Source organism: Calidris pugnax, unplaced genomic scaffold (assembly GCF_001431845.1).
Source record: "Calidris pugnax isolate Ruff unplaced genomic scaffold, ASM143184v1 scaffold13, whole genome shotgun sequence".
NCBI classification, from domain to species: Eukaryota; Metazoa; Chordata; class Aves; order Charadriiformes; family Scolopacidae; genus Calidris; species Calidris pugnax.
In genome coordinates, this window is record NW_015090810.1 from 335,416 (window position 1) to 355,062 (window position 19,647).

Sequence of the window (19,647 nt, forward strand, 5' to 3'; positions counted from 1 at the left end):
ACAACAGTTGCCTAACATGCAGAGAGAAGCTTGGCAGAAAAATCCCATCAACTCAGAAAGGGAGACATTAATGTCAGCAAGTATCCCACTGGGAACAGAGCTCCAGAAAGCAGGAGCTAATCAGAGCCTTACCTTCCTTGGACTGTGCTCTTCTGCTCCACCCCGTTGGGTAAAATGACTGTGAAGTCCACCGATCTGTTTATCATGTTCTCCTTCATGCTCACAAGGCTCTGATCAGCAATTACAGCTGTCTCTGCAGGTGACTTCTGGTCACTGTGAATTCTACTTACTGCAGAAGGTTGATTTGGCGGAGGAGGAGCGCGAGCTTTCATTCTTCTCCTTGAGAAATAAAGGTAAGTAGAAAATTATTAATTTCTCACTAGCAAAGTATAAAAACATTAATAAGAAAATATGTTTGTTCAGTCATAATCTCAGATTGTTTTAAAAAGTTCCTGTAATGCAAGCCATTTTTATTTATCATGAAACTTTTCAATGGAGTTGCACTTTATTTTTACCACCTCCCTAAAAATACACTAATTTTTTAGATGATGCACTCACTCCTGCTGTTTGCTTTCCATGCCTCAGGGGATGAATCGGTTCCATAATTAGGATATGAAATAACCATTATTCTATCAAGTATGAAGCATGCTCTTAGGAAGAGAGAAACAGAAATGCTGGGTCCTGTCCAGACCTGACTCAAGAAAGAGTTGTATTTCAGTAAATGAATGTTTCCTCCAAGTCAGAACAGCAGGAGCGGAGGCAGGGTGAGGTTCCATTCAGCTATATTTGGTTTCCACAGGATTACTCGAGATATTGGCTCTTCCTCAGCTCTGAGTTAGTAGTATTAAATTTGGCTCATCGTACTTCATAGGGAAGCACCATCAAAAGGTGAACCATGAAAGATACCATTTCTTCCATGCAACACTAAGAGACTATGACTCTTTGAAAGCACCCTGAAGAGAATTCACTCTTCAGTAGAAGGCTATGCTCCATAGCTCACATACAGAAAAGCTGCATCAACTTGCACCAGACAAGCAGTGTACTTTACAGAGATACAAAACCAACACAAACTCAAAGTTTACTTCATTGGCAAGCTGCCAGACAGATAAGCAACATATGTGCACTGTTCAACTTCTGAATAGCTGGCCTCATACCAAGCACATGTCTAAGAGGATTAATTCTCATGATTAATATCCCAGTGACCTCTTCTGACTAGATTTATGCCTAGATTAAATCAGATTTTAGTGTAACAGATGGAAAAAGCAGTAAAGTATTTACCGAGAAATTATTACCCAGGTTTACTGCCTGAATTTTTTAATTTGCCTGGTTTTAGGGTGCAGGAAGAAAAGAGATGATGATTCTACGCATCATTTTCACCCTGCAAACAACATAAACTGAGGCCCAGAAATAAAAAGCACAGAACCCTTAAAAGCCTGCAAACCTTAATGGTTGAATCAGCCAAGGACAAAACTGTTTTCAGGGAAAAAAAATAAAATTAAAAACTAAACAGGATTAATACCAAACCAAACTCTTCTTTAATTAGAGACAATGTGTATTCTCAAAGATAAAAAGACTAAACATAGTTTTGATTACCAATGCAAGGTCCCGGCAGAGAAAAAAGTAAGAGCTAGATCATATCACAAAAAAAAAAAGAAAAAAAAAGAGAGTTCAGAAACAATCCAAATCCTTTACACTTTTTAATCAGTATTTTCATTTGACCAACCATTTCTATAACACGTCTCAAATTGCAAAAAAAAAAAATCACTACACTGATCTGAAAACGCGCATTTCAGTAAGATCACAGCAGGACACTGAAATTAGCGGTGATGCAGACATTTCCTTTAATTTCCTGTGTGTATAACAAATAGCATTCTCTAAAACTATTCAGGAAGAGCTACTGCCATATTTACTGGCATAGAGCAATTTCTTTTCCATGGGAAATTTCCCTGAGCATTCACTTTTTATACTATATACCCTCAATGAGTCATGCAGGCATCAGTCACTAACTTGCAGCCCCTACACTCCTTCCCATGGAGGTGGTGATAAGAAGTTCAAGGTTTTATTGTTTGTCAAACCACCTTGACTTTCTATATGCCCGTGAACCAAACTCATGATTTATTTACTCGTCTATAAAAAATAAAAAAAAAGAAATGGGGATTCTTCTTCTGCTCAGATCTCTTCACATTTGGCTTCAGTTGTTATTTGTAAGTAGACGGTGAGAGACATGGGAGTTTTGCATTCAGATAAATTCAGATCATGCCGAAGTAGCATTACAATCACGTGGTGCAACATTTAAGGGCTTCAGATCAATGTTCAAATGATGTAATTCTCGCCCTCCATAACATCAACTGCATTAATGTAGGTAGCTACAGAGATTCACATCAACTTGTTTCTTAAAACAAGGTTTTCTTTTGAGTTTTTAAAGCTTGTCCTACAATGTGGGGGACAATCACCAGTACAAAGTACCAGAGGGGGCAGGAAGAAGCAAGCAAGTGTCCTGAGCCTGGCAAAAATAGGGTTTTTTAAAAAATTATGATTTACCTGGACTTGTAAATTCCAGCTCTCACGGGGATCAGAAAGGAAATAAAGCAATGTCAATAAAATAAACCAGCTGAAACCGAAGAGACTTGAAACTTCAGGGCAGAAGTGAAGAATGACTAAGTTTTGAAGCTGGTGAAGGAGCTGGAAGTAAATTGGGAGTGCGCTGCATGCGTTTGTTCCCTAGCAATAACAAAGCTACATCTGGTTCTCTGAAGGAACCAAGTCAAACACCTCAATACCAAATCATAGCTCTGAAATGGGAGTGAAATTTTTATTTGGCCACTTTTGAAGTACTCTACAGCCAATTCTGTGGTTACAGACCTTGTATAACACTGCTTGGGGCCAGGGGAATATGTATGTCAGGAAATCAGGCATTGTGCCATCAAAAGCATCAGCTATACATTGACTAGCTATATTCACTTTACCTCCATAAAGTACATAACAATGCATATTCTTTTTGGCATTACACGGTCAGGACCTTTTAAATACTAAAGACCTCCTTTTGTGCAGAAAGGACAGTGCAGGTCTGTTTCTTTCAGAGACATCAGAGAAAGGAAAAGAGAAAACATTCCCACTACAGTCTCTCCAACCTAGCAACAGTTCAGGTGACCTCATATGAACTTTTCCACAATAGCAACTACACATTCTCTTGAAACACTGAGACTGCTTTAAATGCCTGGTTTTCAACATTTGCCAAATGACAGATTTCAAATTACTTCAGTGGAAGCAGATCCCTTTAAAGTTCACATTTGTACAGCAATACGTGGCACAGATTTGCATTGCCTAGCCAACCTTCCAAACATCTCAGTAGTAGAAAGTAGCTCCATTAACTGGAGACCAAAATCCACAGCTCTAGCTCTACCTTGGACCTCACAATCAGCTGCTTTTTGAAGGGCTCCAGCACCTGCAGTCAGAAGGTGCTGAGAAGCCTGTTAATGCTATTAACAGAAAAAGAATTCAGCTTTCTCTGTCAGAGCTATGATGGTTATAAAGGACAATACAAAAGCACTTCACAATAAAGGCCCTTTTGTTCCCCCACTCAAATAATACACAAAAAAAGTGTATGATTTAAAAGGCTGTTTTAAGCACAGGTACTTTCCATGCTATAAACACAACACACTACAAAGAAGTTACATACCATTCTTTCGTATGAGCTAAATTCAAACTAAATTTAACTAAATGGCAATTTTTTTCCTACAGGCATCTTTCACTGCGCTCAGTACTGAGATACTTGTTGAACCCCATATCCCCAGTCTGAGGATAAAGTTATGAACAGGAACACTTCAAACTCGTGATTCACTCACAGTTACACAGATGTTTCAATCCAGCCCTTGATAAGGAGACAGATTGAAAAGAAGAAGCCGATTCTAATAGACAAAGGTACAGTGCTTTTTACTGAGGCTAGAAATAGTCCATCTCACTTTACTGTAAACTGAAAAAATATATATAGGCATGAAATAATTAGGCAGATAACATAAATAACCTACCAGAACTGTTCTCAGTAACAGCATCAGGCTTCCCAAAATGGAAAAAGAAAAACAAGCAGACTGACCAACAGGACAAGCACTTCTGTAGCACAACACATAGAACAAATGCAACAGAAACAAAGAAAGTTTCACCTAAGAACTTCAACACAAGGTAACACAAGCCCTTTGGACCTACACTTTATTAATATGTAACTACCAAGCAATAGGATGCGACCCAGACTTTACAGCCTTATGCTGAAAAAACATGATCTCTGTTTCAAACAGAAGTGGTTCTGGGACCTCCACCCTCATGGCAGTGCCATGCAGAGATTGTCTGTCTTCAGGTAAGGTCTAATACCAACAAAAAAATAAAAATTAAGTGATCCTTCACACTTCCACCATTCTCAAAAAATTCTGCAACCCTGTCTGTCCTGTAAGGCAATGGCAACTTAACAGGTACTGGGCACATTTCATCTCATGGATATCAGCAGGAGTTTGGCAAGAGCTCCATACTACACCTGTTTGTAGAATTTCCTCCTTTCTATACCAATTTGCTCCCTTAACCATTCATCACAAAAAACCAGCCCAAAATAAGCAAAAACCAAAACACACCACCAAAAAATCCACCACCAACAAAACCCAACCAAACCAACCAACGAACCAGCCCTCAACACAGCAGAATTACAGGCAATGTTCATTTTTGATATCGTGAACTAGCACAGGACCTCCAACCCAGTCAAGCCAATTTGCAATCTTGTCAATGCAAAAGGCTGGAATGGTTGCAGGTTTCTCTATGACATTCACGTGCACCCCATCTAATAATTAGGAGGAATAAACCAATGTGAGAGTGCTGAGCACGGAGTGCAGTAGGCAAATGCAGCCTCCCTTCAGTAGAAAACATTCTCCACTTTCAGATGATTAACTACTCCAGTCTTTTGAGGGAAAATCTTTGTATGTTGCTGTTTGAGAAATAAAGCAGATGGGTACCTTCTCTCTCTCTCTAGCTGGCAACTTGCACAGCAAAGCTAGAAACCCAGCCCTGAGGCACACCTTGCACTCCAAATTATCAAGACACCAACAACATGATAGAAGTCACTCCTGCCTATTGCTCAAGGCTGTGAAGCAGAAACCCTTCAGAGAACATTTCTCTTTCACTGTTCATTGCTCATGGCAAAGCACAAAAAACCCCCAAAACAACAAACAAACAATAAAAAAAAAGAACCAACGAAGAACCAACACAAGATCACAGGCTGGAAAAAGAAATTAACTGTAATGGAATTAATAATATGCCAAGTTTCCTCATCGTAAGTAAAATCCTTTCAGCTTCTAAACGCAGCAGCTCAGAAAAATTATAACACAACACAAATGTAAAGGAAATACAAACAGATAAGCACCAACATAAAGTCACTCCAAGGATTTTGAAAATGAAAAACAGAAGCTAAACAAATCCCACAGAGATAAAGAATAAAAATCAGGAGAACACGATAATGTCTATAGCTACTGAAGAAGCAGGAGTTCATCCAGACAGCTTTACACAGTAAACCAGAGACAATTCCACTTTACCACCTATAACACTTGAATAACCAATTAAACAGAGCTTTACTTGGAGGGAGAAATCTGCTCCTTAGTTAGAGGGAGAGCGCAGAGAATAAGAAAAAGCAAATCAAAGAACAGTCTAAAGTTTACTTAATCTATCACAGACAAAATATACTGATTCATTACAAGAATGTGCAAAACAGGTAACTTACGCCTTTAAATGTTTCATACATCGTATGTTACAGGTCTAAAATATATTATTGTTATAATAACTTATTTACAGTATTATTTTACAACATTTATTAACACTTCTAATATTACAGAAATAATATATTTGTTAAACAGCCAAAATCTAACAAACTGGATTACTCCCATGTTTATATGGCTCAGGGAAAAATTAGGGTTGCCTATGTTACTTTATTTTAATATTTTTAAGATTTTTTGTTCAAAGAATCATAGAATGATTAGCATTTGAAGGGACCTTAAAGATCACCAAGTTCCAACCCCCCCCACCCCCCCGGACAGGGTCACCTCCCGCTAGACCAGGTGATATAGACCAAATACAGTCTTTACTCTGAATTCCCTGGCTATTATGGTATATAATTATATTATGCTTTTCTCTTTTGAAACAATTATTTGAATTTCATATTGCTTTTAAAAGATCATCCTGTGGCAGGATCACACTGACAGACATGATGAAAATTATTCCCTTGCGGGCATGATAAAGTCACTCAAAATAGACAAGAAAAAATAATTTGTTTCTGGCAAAGAAATGAAAGTTATTTAATTATATTTTCGATCTTCCATTTGATTCTACTGATGAAAAACCCTACAGCTTTACATCATTTTAAAAATAAAATTTTGATGCCAGAAAGAAAAAAAAAAAAGTCCAGAGCAAACTGAATGAGAGCATTTGTAGAAGAGGAAGCAGGGATGGAAGCACATGACCATGCTTGCTCAAGGGTGAAATTCAAGAAGAATAAACAGAAGTCAAGGTGAGACGATACAGTCTAATGGAAGTAGTTCCTAACATTGTATCTCTAATTTCAAGCCTTTTATAAAGGTAACGAATCAATCATTAAAAAACATTGTGCTGCAGTTCCCTGATCTCAAACCTGCAAGTGAATAACTCCTTGTTAAAAATGTGCTACCAGGGATATCACTCCACATCTGACCCGTTTGATGAGAGGCTGAAATGCGTCCCAACACGTGGCAGAGACCCTAGCTGCTCCGCTGCCGGTCGAGCATTGCACAGCCGCCAAAGAAGAGAAAACCAGATTCCATCTGTCCAGGACTCAGACTCCCACACTGACGCTACGTAGCTGAGTTATCAAGAGCTCATCCTCTGGCAGGAATGCCAAATGAGTTGGCTGGTATCCTCAAATACACTTATTTTTTTTAATACATCACCCACACTTTCGATTAAGAGTGCGTTATCTTCCAATAAAAGCCTAACCCTCATTCCAGTCACAGAGACATTCCCTCAAGATCCAGCACAAAGCAGATCACATATCAGTTTCATGATACAGTCATTTTTTAGGGCCAGAAGAAGCCAGAAGTACACTAACCTGATTTCCTGTAGTGCACGGGCCATGCAATTCATCCCACTGCTACTTTAGAGAGCCCTCACTTGGAGTGAAAGCAAGGATGGAGCTGTACTTGGGTTGGGCTTTAACTGATCAAGGAGTAACACTGCAGCCTACAAATGCTTTTACACCTATTAACCACAGTCACACTAGGGAGCCTAACAGATCTACCTGTATCAGTTCCCAAAACAAAATAAAACACAAGCCCTAGAGAAAATCTTTTAAAAAGCAGCCAAATCCCAGGATTTGGGTAGATGCCCGCTGCAGTTAATGAAAACACTGCCTGAATAAGCACTGCAAGGTCTGGTCTAATAGCTGTATCACAGGACTTTTGAGATACCACCCACAGGTTCAGTGTGTGGCAAAGACCACACTATGAGCTGGTGCCATCATGTGCAACTCCATCAGGGTGCACATCAGTAAAGAGGAATGAAATGGGAGAGCAGCTAACGTTATGTAATTATTTGCCTCATCTGCTGAAACACATGATAAAGAAAACCAGAAGTCTTCTGTGGTTAAAGGCAAGAAAGCATAGGTGAGTTACTCTATTTTGCAACGTTATATTCCTGTGATTTAAACTGTGGTACTATCGCATCTCTGAGCCAGAGATACAGCAATAGTTTTAACTTTACCTTGGGCCATGTGATCAAAAAACCACCCCAGTAACAATTCATATTGGAGGTTGGGTTAATGAACCTCACCTTCAAAAAAATTTGGTCTAGAAAACCAAAAGTAGAAAAATAGCACACTAGGTAGAGATGGTAGGCTCCTTTCACAATGTTATCTGCCACAGCAGAAGACTCCGATGAACCAGAACACTGATAAAGGCAATACACACTTAGGCTTTAGGATGCTGATGTTTAGCCAACAAGATCTGAGCTATAACTACCTGCCAGCACTGACAAAAATCAAAAGATTGACAAGCAGTGGCCATTAAAGTGACTTGCAGCAGAATCAGCAAGTGCAAGGCATTCAGTGATCAGCCATGCAATCTACTCCCACCACTATTTTTTACTTACTCCTCCGTTATCCACACAGTCACATTGTTTTTCCCCACTTAACAAGTGCTGAGCTACTAGTCTCATTCCATTCCAAGCAAACATGACAATGATAGTAATAATAAAGAAAACACTAGGGGAAACAACGTGTTGCTCATGCTCACCTGAAATGTTATTCAGTTCCTCCTACCTGTGGCTAAATCAGGCTGCTTTGCATGGTAAGCTTAAATAGGAAAAGAGAATGACGCTATTTTTACGTTACTGATGCTTAAGCACAATGGCACCAGTTAGCCAAAAAAAAAAACACCCTAAACAACAAACCAGGTGTCCATCCCAAACATCCCATGCTATCATCCCAAATGCACTTAGAGAGACATCCAGACTACTGCTGCTTATACTGTAAAACGCCCAAGCCCTGCTGAGAGGGCACTCTGGTCTGCTCTCCCTGCTCTCAAATCTTCAGTGAGCTGGTTTAAGGATGCTCCTCAGAGAGGAGGCTACAACCATGCTGATGGCCACTGCAGATGGCAAATCCTGTGCCTGAACTGTGCAAACTACAAGGTTAAAATACCAACTGGTGAGACAGTTAGTGAGGTTTCTCAGGATTATTTATGAAGTTTTAGTCAGGTTCATGTTGGCTAACTGGATTCTTACCAACTATGCTCACCTGTGGGAAAACACTGGCACAGAAACAAAGCCAAGACTATTTCTAATCAGGCTGGAATCACTGCTGGCTTCGCGTCCTCTGCATTTGGTGGGCAAACACGCATCCCTTAAACGTACTCACTCTAACACCCATCTTTTTGTGATGACACTACGGCTCTTACCTCACCCTCTCTGCCTGGTGCCACAACTCCATGCTGACCTCTCTAGTAACACTCTTAGGTCTGGAAAGGTAACTTGTTAGTTGGAATAGCTTTTATTAACACCCAATAATTACCTGACATCCAAAAGGGCTTCCCAAAACATCAGAGATACATATTTTTAGGCAGAAATTAAATTGATCCACAGCAGCTAACTCTATGTCTTTACAGGCTGCTGGCCAGAAGGTATCTGTGCTGCTTCTGAAACCTGGAGTTAATCTCATAAACTAGACGGTTCCAGGCAAGAGAGACACAAAACACAGCAGGCAGGCCTACTGAAGCCATTTATTTTCCAGCAGTACTGAGCTCTCCTAGAAGAGGGAAAGCCCCTGTGCTTCCTCTCAAGTTTACTTGCCCTTGGACAAACGCTTGTGATCTTGTCACAGCTGACCTTCCATCAATTTCTTGGGGTGGGGAGGGGAAGGCTGTACTGTCCACAATCTAATGCGAACTGTTCCTATGTATTCAGAAATCTACAGCTGCTGACACACTCGAGGACAAACAAGGAGACACAATTTACTTACTTTGGATTGTCCGATCTAGAACACCGAAGACATGAATCTACCCCTTTTTTTTATTTACAGAACAAGCCAGTACCAAAACTACAGAAGCTCTAAGGCTTCTCCTTAGAGCTAGAAAAAAATCCACTAAAAGATCTAACGATGGATTTTTGTGAGATATGGTTTAGGTTCACTTGCTGAGAAACAGAATCAGAGATGCCAGGACATTCCTTACTCTCTTAATCATCTTCTTAATTAGCACTTAAAATGCAGCCTTAATTCATACTCCCTCACATAGTAAGAAATCACATAAATCAGTGTACTAATAAAGATTAATGAAGCAAATATACGTGTCATAATATATGTATATAAGTGCAAATAAGGTAAAAAAATACCCAACTTTTACACAACAGTCTTAACTGTTGTCAGACCCCGTATTTATGGGATGTCACAGGTACTTTCATCAGGAAATCCCACTGAATTGGGTGATTTTCTATGTATTTTCATGGTCCTGATTTGCTTAATAAAATTTCTTATGGGAACCACACAGATTTTGCTTTCACTTTTAAGATATTCTTTTTTTTCTAAGTGACACAGTAACCAAGTACTACTTAGTTTAAATTGAAATTCAAGTATTTTGATTTATTAAAAGCAAATCTTAAACTTAATTATAAAGTAATAAATCCTACTCCACCTCTACACTGGCATTAAGAGACCTATATTACCATAAAACCAGAAAGTACAATGAAAAAGAAAACTGTAAATGTTAACACAGAAAAATACACTTCTAACACCAAACAGCTGATTAGTAGGACTCTGAAGTTTGGTCTTAATTTATCACGTATCACGTAACAGAAATGTTTTAATGATTTTTAAATGTCAGCAAAACCCATTTGTTTAGTTAGTTTCCATTTAAAATTCTGTTTTATGTATCCTGTAGGTACATGTGGTACTTAACCGATTTTAAATCTCACAAAACAAAAAAGGATGTGGTATCAACTGAGCACTTAACAGCCTCATGCAGTAGACTATGAAGAAAATCTTGATAAATCAGGCATGTCAACACACCCAGACAGTATCAAATGAGAGAGGAAGCAGCCAAATACCCTCCCTCTTTATCACACGTTCAAATCAGGGACAATTATTCTGGGCATTTTACTGATGGATGGCACTGGCTCAGGACACAGGCGTCAGACGAGGGTCTGGGCCATTATGGACTTTACAAAGTAAAACCAAGGCCTTGCCTCACCCCCATCAGCAAACTGGAAGCCATGGCAATAGTGTTCATATAATAAATGAGAAAACATTACTGAGAGAGTGTAGGTATCTACCTCTCAGGAGCTTTAAATGCTATTCAGAGATAACCCAATGCAAACATGCTTGAGGCTGCTCTGTATGTACTGGTGGGGCATCACAGCAGCGACAGCAAGATTGTGTAGACATGCCTGAGCTAGCTGCAAACTCAGCAGAGCCCACAAAACCCACACAAGAGGCAGGGCATATTATAGCCTTATAACATGAACTGCCACAGTTACACTAGAAATGGCGAAAGGCGCACACACCTCAAATGCAAGAGCCAAAACCCATGATAATTTAAAGCTGGTCTTTTTACTGAGGGGAAATATTTCTGTCTCCTTGTCAAAAACAAAGAAACAAAAATATTAATGACATCTTGATATCTGATCTCCTCCAGCTTCCTTGTCTTGTCAGGACTGATTTTGACATCAAAAAAGTCTTACTGAAGGTTTTCTCAATTCCGGAGCACTTGGTTGACTGTCTTCAACTCTAGATCTTATCTGCAGCTACCCTCTGAGTGGGATGGTTATGAGGCCTCTCCTCTCTACCAGCCACCAACTTTCCAGAGACTCATAAAAAAACTATTATATGAGGTTTATCTTTTCCTCTGTCAATTAAACTGCAATCAAACCAATGGCTGAAAAAAAAAAATAAACAAACAAAATCTTTTCCAAGAAAATACAGGCAAAGGACATCACCAAATAAACTTCATCTTATATGAAAATCATGTTAAAATCTGGCTTTGTATGGCTACATAAGCTATTGGCAGAGTATGCTGAAACAAGGGTGGCTGTCCCATCTGAAAGCTGCCACCTGGGAACACTGAATGGAAACAGAAGAAGGAAGGGAATAACTGCAGATTTTCCTCCTCACAACCGATAAAAACCAAAACAAAGAAATCTTGGACTCTGTGATGTCACTGGGAGCTTTGCCACTGACCTTGCAGACAGCCAGGTTTTCAGCCTGGCAGAACCTCAGCAGAGCTCAGTTTCATCTCTGTGTTGCCAGCCCTGCTTGCTGCCTCCCCCAGCTTAAGCACAGCTTTCAAGCACCAGGACAATACTGAGCACCAGCAGCATCACATCCAGAGAAGCTTTGGGATGGTGAGAGCAACTGGACATCCAACCAGCTGCCTTTTAGATCTGCAATGGTACATTTCTCTTCTGTTTTTACCACATCTTACCGAAAACTGAAAGTATCAAATATAACTAATATAACTGTATCCAAAAAAAAAAAAAAAAAAGAAAAAAAAAAAGAAAAAAAGAAAAAAAAATTAAAAATCAAGCAAGCCTATCTTCATGCATTACCACCCCTACTTTGTATCATTTCCGATTCTAAAATCAGTCAAGAGAGGTCAAGGAAATCTGAGGACGCAAGATAAAGTCAGAGCTGCCACCCCACAACCTCTTCGGTCACCTCCTCTGAAATAGGAAGGTCAGTGGCATAGTGATAATTGGTGAAATTACCAGCATACAGAGAGCAGTCCCTGAGCCAGGGCCTAACAGTTGCTCACTTGACACATGCTGGCACCGTTCTTCCCAAAGAGAGACGAGGACACTCAACCGCTAGCAGGTCTAGCATCCTCTCCAATGTTAATCCGACTTTCCCGGCCAGGAAAATCCTGGATGCAGCTTAACAGAGCAAGGTTCCTCCAGACACTTCTGCTGAGCCTGACACAAACTGCACCCAAGCACAGTGCAGCAAGGCAACAGAAACACAGAAGAGACAGCTACCAAAACAAAAGTGAAAGGGAGTCCCTTTCCTAGCTGAGTCAGGGGTTTTCCCACACTGAATACAGAAGCACAGATGGTGAACAGGGAGCTGAAAGATTTAAAGACAGCATTTCAAGTTTCCTACAGCTAGAACTGACCCCTCAATAAATAATACAGAGTTCCAGTATTTCTGACAGATACTCCAGAAAAAACGCTGCCCTTTATTCTGGAACTAAACCAAAAAGCCATGCATATTTTTCCACACTTCCTGAAGCAAAAGCAGTAACATCCACTCTAAAATCTTGTTTATAATGTTGCTTGAGTGCCATGCTTGAAATAGAGGCTATAGCAAAGGAATGCATAAAAGCTTTTCTCCCCTCTTGCACCCCCATTTATAGTACAAGTTGCAGCAAAAAGTATTACTGGTTTATATAAATAAAACATACCTTTGCCCACAAAATTCTACCTTCAAAAAGTAGACTACTCAAGAGGTCAGGTTAGTTAAAAGCTATGTCATTACAAGAGTTCTATTTCAAAATTTTGGCAGCCCTCTTTATCTTACTATACCAGACCATGTAAAATCTTACACTTTGTACACTATCACAGGCTCATGAGATATTCCAAAACAATATTGCTGTGTGGCTTATACATTGATAGAACTAAACAAAAGTATTGGTAGCTTTCATTACTCAAAACTAAATTTTGGGTTTTTTTTGTTTCTTACCAGCACTGGAAACCAAAACTTCCTCCTCTGCGGGCTGCCTGGTTAAGTCAGGTGTGCCAGAGTACATGTACCTAATCCCACACACACCTGCCTACAATGAATCATTAACCCAGTCCTGGAGCAGGAAGGTAAGCAGCAACCAGGCTTAGACGGACCATTCATCAGCCTGAGCTGCTGCTAAACCCAGTGGAAAAGCAGGGAGTAGCCAAAACCAGAGAGGGGCAGAGGAGTTGGGAGGAATTTTGACTAACACAGGCAATAGGACCACCAAGCTTCTTCCCACAAGCCACCAGCCACTGCTGAACCTTGTGTCCCAAGTCTAATTCTAGCTCTAAAGAAATGACAATGATGCCATTTGAGTTATTTCTGCGAGCTCATCCAGCCCCAGCCCCTCAGGATAAATGTCACTGAATGAGCATGGGCTGCTCACACCACTGCGGGAAGGGTGCAATGTTTTGTTGCACTCTCCTTTCACAAAACAAATCATCCCACACCTGTGGCTGCTGCACAATGTAATTGAGAAGAGCACGGCATGCTTCTCACCTTCTCAGGACATACGGCATGTAAATGCTGCTTTCTGCTTACCCAAATGATATCATGCATATGCACTGGATGTAACAGGAATGTTACCGGGCTATTTGCCATTGTTTCTGCTTCTGCATCAGGGTTAATATATGAGAAGTACAATTAAATACTATATAAAATGCATTTATTATTTAGATTCAGCTACTTCTGTGCAGCATTGCTTAATTTTCTACACAATTTCTGATACAATACTCCTCTACAGTACTTTGAATAAAGAAATTATTAGAGACATCTACTGACATTGGGCACAAAGTGAGCTGATCACTTCTTGTTGCTGTATGGAAGAACATCACCAAATCCTGCTGGCAAAGCAAGGATGCTTCCAGCCCAGATTGCAGCCACTCCAGGCCTCCTACTGGGCTAAGTTCAGTCTCAAAGCATCAGGGAATGGGATGAGCCAGTGAAGGATGGATCTGTTCAGGAAACCGCTAGACCAACCTTTTTTTCCTCCCACCCCCATTGATGAGGCTACTGTATGCCAAAAACATTACCATGCAATAACAGAAGATGTAGGAGATCCATAACCATCTGTATGTCATCACTGCCCACATTCAGAGATAGAGAAAGAGACACTGCAGGCATTTACACACCATAAAGTCATTTGTTGACACTACTGTCAATATCAAATCCTTACAAGAGGATGTGCTGTTTTTTGACAAAGCAGTTGCTCTGCTAGGTCCATAAGCATGACAACAGAGCACACTGCAACTTTTGTCTGCCTGTGAGTGTCAAAACCCATGTTCCCTGCTATCAAACATCATGTATTCTTTATGCTTTCTGTGGGACAGCAAATGAATGCCTGGAGGCAGATTCCTCCCAACATAATCCTGACATAAACAGCAACACAAAAAGTCCCCCTGGAGTGAATCAAACACATATATGCACGCAGGCATACACATACAGAGATTAGTCAAAATACCATTTCCAAGCAGTCCTGTTTCCCTGTCAAGATCCAAAGTCTTATTAATGCATCAACCTTATTCCAATTATCCTGACCAAGCTGCTGTTAAAAGCAAGCTATGCTTTATCACAGATGTCCTTGACCACAGGTTCAGGACCAAAGAGATGGGATAGGAAGAGAAGAACGAGAATTTCATTTCACCAGTGCTTCTTCTCTCAAAGTAAATAATGAATTAAAAGTTTAATCTTTCACTGAATACCTGGCATGTTGATAGTCTTGGCAAATGACAACTAAATTAAACATATATGAACGGTGTCACATAACAAGTCTAACCACTTATTTTTAAACTTGGAAGTGTCTGAACAATTGAAAATATCTGGGTTGGGCTTACGAAGCAATTCCACACACCCTTTTCATGCACTCAGTCTGCATAGCTGGTAGTAGTAGATGGCACTGAAAAAAATAGAAGAAATCTGAAAGACAAAAAAGGAAAAACTTCCTATACTCGTGACACTAATGAGAATATGTAGCTTAATATTGTTTTTAACGTCTCCTGCAGAAAAGGATGGGACAAACTCGGAATGGAAAAAAACCCCTCTGTGTATGCTATCAGTGCTAGCATGAAAAAAACACTTCATAAAAATAAGATAGCTTAGCCTTAAACCCACTTAGCAGTCTCTCCCTTCAATTAGCAAACTTACACCCACGAGGAACTGGTGTCAAATAGACAAACAGTGTGCTTTTGCCTTTTAATTATGCATATACATACAAAAAAGGAATTTTTGTCAATCATTAAACATCTTCTGTTGAACTAATGTTAACAGAAATCTTATTCTGGCTGCATTTGGCATTATTTAACAAGTAACTTCTGCAGCTAATTAATTCAACCCCTTTGCAGTTTCTACTTCAGCCAGTCTGAAGAAAAGCCACAGGGACATACAGCTCAAACATGGCTACATATTTCCAAGTGTTTTCCTAGGTACTTCCTTGACACAAGTTGGAGGGGCGGAGGGGAAGAATACTTTAAGGACAGGTAAGCCCTGCCCATCTAACTAGAAAGACAAATCTTCCTCCCAGTGCCTGACTGACAGCAGCCAGTGGCTGAAGGCCGGTCCTGCAGGTGAGGCGCAGGTAGCACAGGGGCTGGGGGCAGCCATTTCTTCCTGCTGCCCCTTCCTCCTCACTCTTGTCTTCCTCCTCACCCACCTCTTCCACCAGCTCCAGGCCGCTACCAGCTTAGCCATGGTGCCTCCTGAGGTGGGTAAGTCACAGCCGCTCCTCACAGGGGCTAACCCTGCAGGCCCCAATACCAACACCTCACCAGTTATGCACAGTACAGTTAATAATTAGCACCACTGGCTAAAATGAAGAAGCAGAAAAGAAACTTCATTTGCCGTTTGGCTTCTCCAGTCAAGGCAAGGTGCCCAGGAATCTGCAGCTGAGGCACAAGTAGAGGCTGCGGGACAGTGAGGTCCCATCCATTTCTCTGCTGCAGAGGAATAACCTCCACATCCCGCCATAACTCAGGCAGATCACACGACCTCTTCCTGCTCATCCAGTTTCTCCTTCTCTGGCAACACAGATACCACAGGAAAGTGCTCAGACACTGTGGACGTGGAGAGCTAACAGAGATGAAGAGAGAAGCAAGGTTTCCTGGTAGTGTACCCAGTGATCTGCCTACAGGCCAACCTGCAGCGCCTGGGCTGCCTGAGGCCCACAAATGGTCGAAGCGTCAGGCTGTGTGCAAGAGGCCTTGTGCCAGACAACTCAGCCTCCGGCTATAGAAGAACACAAACCAACAGTGGCAGTTGAAACCAACATGAGCCAAGAAGGCTATGCAGCAAAAACAGTGCAAAACCCCTAGGGCCAGTTCATCTCTACCCTTGAGCCACCCACTTCATAGAATAGTTTGGGTTGGAAGGGACCTTGCAGAGTAGGGTAGATGGTTGGACTTGATGATCCCAAGGGTCTCTTCCAACCTAGACAATTCTATGATTCTAAAGATCATCTAGTGCCGACCCCCCTGCCATAGGCAAGGACACCTCCCACTAGACCAGGTTACTCAAAGTCCCATCCAATCTCCACAGCTACTCTGGGCAACCTGTTCCAGGGTCTCACCACCTCACAGTAAAGAATTTCTTCCCGATATCTAATCTAAATATCCTTTCTTTCAGTTGAAAACTGTTACCCCTTGTCCTATCGCTACACTCCCTGACAAAGAGTCCCTCCCCATTGCTCCTGCAGGCCCCCTCAGGTACTGGAAGGCTGCTATAAGGTCTCCTGGAGCCTTCTCTTCTCCAGGCTGTACAACGCCAACTCTCTCAGCCTGTCGTTGCAGGAGAGGTGCTCCAGCCCTCTGATCATCTTCATGACCTTCCTCTGGACCTGTTCTAACAGGTCCGACTTCACTCCGTGTCAAATGATATGTGCTTTATGAAACTACTCAAGAAAACTATGAAGGCAAATGAGAAGTATTACCTGCAGTGCAGAGATGACATAACTCTTTGTTATGTCACATGGCCTCAGGATTTTGGCAAGAGGACTTCAGTCTTACCTGTGTCCTGCAGCTTTGGCTGGTGGTACACCTACAGAGGCGCTATCAACACAAAATCTCCAATTATTTCAAGAAAACTGAAATTACTTTTAATTTTTGCCCTCATTTTGTCCCCAACTCACTCAAATCTAGCATGGCAGTGACACAGAAATGTGTTGCTCAAAGTGATCAGTTATGAATACTTTTTGATATTCCTGCTAAATTCAGGATCTTCAAAAACATGACACCATTTAAAAAAAAGCAACTCATTCCACAGAGGTACCTGTCTCTATGACTGAGACACCTGTACTCCTGCAGACGTCCTCCTGCTCACACCCTTGCACCCTTTTTCTGAGTCAAAAGAGAGGTACGGTGGCTGGAACACAGCTTTCCGAGGTCAAGAGAGTTTCCCTGATCATTTGCTGTGGCCACCCGTTGGCAAAATAGGTGTGTAAAACCTCATTGAGGAGCATGTCTCTATTTAAATGACTCACATTTATAGCATTGCTGCTGTTTTCAGAACTTTAAAACCTGTTACGTTTCTCTTGGGAGGGAGGACAAGGCGGCGGGGAGAAGGTATTTATTCATATTGATACCAAACACTTGACTCTCGATGCTGGCAAGTATTTTTAAGGACTCACTAATTCAGTCAGGTGTTTGACCACAGTTGTAAGCGAGCAGAGACACAGGACCAGCGATGCCAAGGGCCACCCGGGGGAGCTCTGCCACCCTCAGCACCACCAGCAGCCAGGCTTCTCTCCCTCCCTCCACCTGAGCTCCAACCCAGGCTTCCCCAGCCTGGCAGCAGCTGCTCATACCCCACGCTATTCCAGCATTTTCGGAGGGGAGGCTCCAACTCCTGTTCTTTCAAACACTATTTTTAGCTACTGCTCCATTTTTATTGTTCACCGTGAAAAACAAATATGAGAGCCAAAAGAGAAATCCCCTTTCCTTTGGCATAACCGTGCTAATTACACCACCGTAAGAGAATGAGCTTACTCCAATCACAAGAGGCAAACAGGCATGCCAGCTAACTATACTGGCCGGAGGGGTAACGACAGCAGTCAGGCTGATTTTGTAACGATCCTTATAGAAATAAAATTGATAAATGTTTAATTCCCTCAGTATGTGAATCAGCATAGTTCATTACATTAATGGAGTAACCCTAACTTAACCAAGGAAACAATCTGCTCCTGGGATCTCTTTAACCCAGTGTATTACCAAACTTTACTTCTGAACAAAATGTCTGTGTATAAAACTAACAGTGAAATTGACAGCTTTCATTTTTTTCATATTAAAAAATATAATCATATGAAACTATGCACAAGGCATGGAGATTTAAAACTGTTTCCAGTTGTCATTATACCAACAGAACTAAAAATGTACATGATTAAAAAAAAAGTGAATATGTATGAAATGTATTTATAGCATTTTATAGAGAATGGGAACCCAGTGGTTGATTTTTTTATGATCATTTCCTGATTGTACAGCAAAACCAAGAAGCAATAACAGCAATGTTACCCTTCTAAAATCTAGTATTTGGGACAGAATACACATGAACCACATCTTCGGGATGCAAGGCATCAGGAGAAAGAAAGAATATGAAAGCTGTATTTGTAAAAACTGGAAAAGAGTAAAAAAATTAACTTTCAGGAGAAAAGACAATAAAAATTAAAGAAAGACACAGGCAGAAAGAGAAGGAAGAAACAGACATATGGCCTACCAGATCAACCCTCTCTTGTCAGCTGCTGGTAAGAAGGTATGCTTAAAAAGAATGGAGGAATACTACAAAGCTGAAAAACTGATAAAAGGATGAAAAAGATGAAATCCAGTTGGGAAACAAGGAAGAGGAAATATATCCCTTCTTCTGAAACTTTTCATTATTTTACATTATATGTTACTACTGAACTACTTCTATGAATTACCTGTGTCTTAATAAGGAGTAACATTTTACATTTTCAGTGAAATTTGTAGCCATTAATAACAGGCAGGCAAGCTATCAGTTTTTCTAAGGTGGAAATTGGGAAAAAGAGTGGGGAGAGAGTGCCCACCCCCCCAGCCCACCCCTCAAAAAAATGAACCGGAGGGCTGCCAGAAGAATTTGATGCATGAACTACTAGATTTTGCTGCTTTGCCCACACAGGAAGATTAAGAGTTGGGGTTGTCTAAACCTAACCTCCTCCAAATATTTTCATTAGCTAATACTAAGCAACTTGGCCCTCAGTTTAAAACTTACTTTTATGTTTTTAAGAATGGAAGTGACACTCTACATAGACTTAACCCAAGGCCTTTAAAAGTGCTGTGCTTTCCAGCTGAAAAGAGTCTGTGGAGAAACCCAGTACTGCCAGATACCCAGTGTATCTGTTCTTTTTTTTCAGTAATCTGCTGAAAGCTAATCTTCAGTAT

The 19,647-nt window shown here is 40.8% G+C and overlaps 1 protein-coding gene across 3 annotated transcripts in view; it reads right to left on the bottom strand.

The window, feature by feature from the left end:
• Nucleotides 1–19,647, bottom strand: part of COBL (cordon-bleu WH2 repeat protein) — a 173,474-nt gene that overhangs the window by 118,134 nt on the left and 35,693 nt on the right. For all 3 annotated transcript variants that reach the window (XM_014938726.1, XM_014938727.1, XM_014938725.1), the window contains exon 3: nt 133–339. In XM_014938726.1, the coding sequence (XP_014794212.1) occupies nt 133–332 (200 nt within the window). In that variant the 5' untranslated portion in view covers nt 333–339. The remainder of the gene's footprint in view (nt 1–132; nt 340–19,647) is intronic.